This window comes from Sinocyclocheilus rhinocerous, unplaced genomic scaffold, assembly GCF_001515625.1.
Source record: "Sinocyclocheilus rhinocerous isolate Xijiao unplaced genomic scaffold, SAMN03320098_v1.1 C35955306, whole genome shotgun sequence".
NCBI lineage: Eukaryota > Metazoa > Chordata > Actinopteri > Cypriniformes > Cyprinidae > Sinocyclocheilus > Sinocyclocheilus rhinocerous.
Window position 1 is genome coordinate 1 of NW_015768805.1, and position 725 is coordinate 725.

A 725-nucleotide genomic window follows, 5' to 3' on the forward strand; every position below is an offset into this window, starting at 1 on the left:
TATGATTGCTCAGTCTGTACCTCGTCATTTGTCTTCTTAATGTACAGTCTTTCACTGTACTCAGATATTCTGCAGCTGTGTAATCTCTCTCTCCCTCAGACGCTGGCGGCGCTGCCCGATCAGGACTCGTTCTATGATATGGTGGATGTTCTGGAGGAGCAGGGCATGGAGAGCGTGTGTGGCCGTTATTTGGGCCGTAAGGGAATGGATCTGGATCTGCTGAAGCAGCTCAGCGTCTACGAGGTCTGACAGACTCTGACAGATGACTGATGTCTGATCGATCTCCGGTTCTGATACGCCTCTGTTCCTGCAGGCCACTCTGGGGCACGAGGACAGCGCTGAAGACGCTCGCCGGGACAGACGGGCCGAGGGGCGGGGCTTGCAGAGACGCCGCAGCCGCAGGCATTCATTGGGCAGATCAGGCCACGCCTCCCCGCTCAGCCCCGCCTCCCCACACCACGCAAACTTCCAGCCGTTTAACGGACAGGAGCTCAACGAGAGGTGAGACGACTCACTAGACCACACTCATCCAAACAGACAGCAGCAGATTTCACATTTGTTATCAATTAAAAACAGTTCAGTCTAATTAAAATTGACTTATTTACGGAATAGTGGAATCCAGTCACAAAAATGGTATTTATAACGCAGGATATCAAGGGATTTGGAATATTTTGGAGAAATAAATCAAAAGTAAATTAGTGAATAAATGAATTTATTTAATTACC

At 49.2% G+C, this 725-nt stretch overlaps 1 protein-coding gene across 1 annotated transcript; it reads left to right on the forward strand.

The window, feature by feature from the left end:
- The first annotated feature begins 103 nt into the window (after positions 1 to 103).
- LOC107735298 (FH1/FH2 domain-containing protein 3-like) lies at positions 104 to 713 on the forward strand. The gene is made up of 2 exons (XM_016547029.1): positions 104 to 243; positions 314 to 713. The coding sequence occupies exons 1-2, from the start codon at positions 139 to 141 to the stop codon at positions 503 to 505; spliced, it is 297 nt and encodes a 98-aa protein (XP_016402515.1). The 5' UTR covers positions 104 to 138; the 3' UTR covers positions 506 to 713.
- Positions 714 to 725: the final 12 nt, after the last annotated feature.

Excerpts from the sequence above, each read along its gene's own strand:
- LOC107735298 (XM_016547029.1), top strand. The coding sequence starts at position 139 with ATGGTGGATGTTCTGGAGGAGCAGGGCATGGAGAGCGTGTGTGGCCGT. Across the intron at positions 244-313 it reads AGCAGCTCAGCGTCTACGAG|GCCACTCTGGGGCACGAGGA; the intron begins GTCTGACAGACT and ends CTGTTCCTGCAG.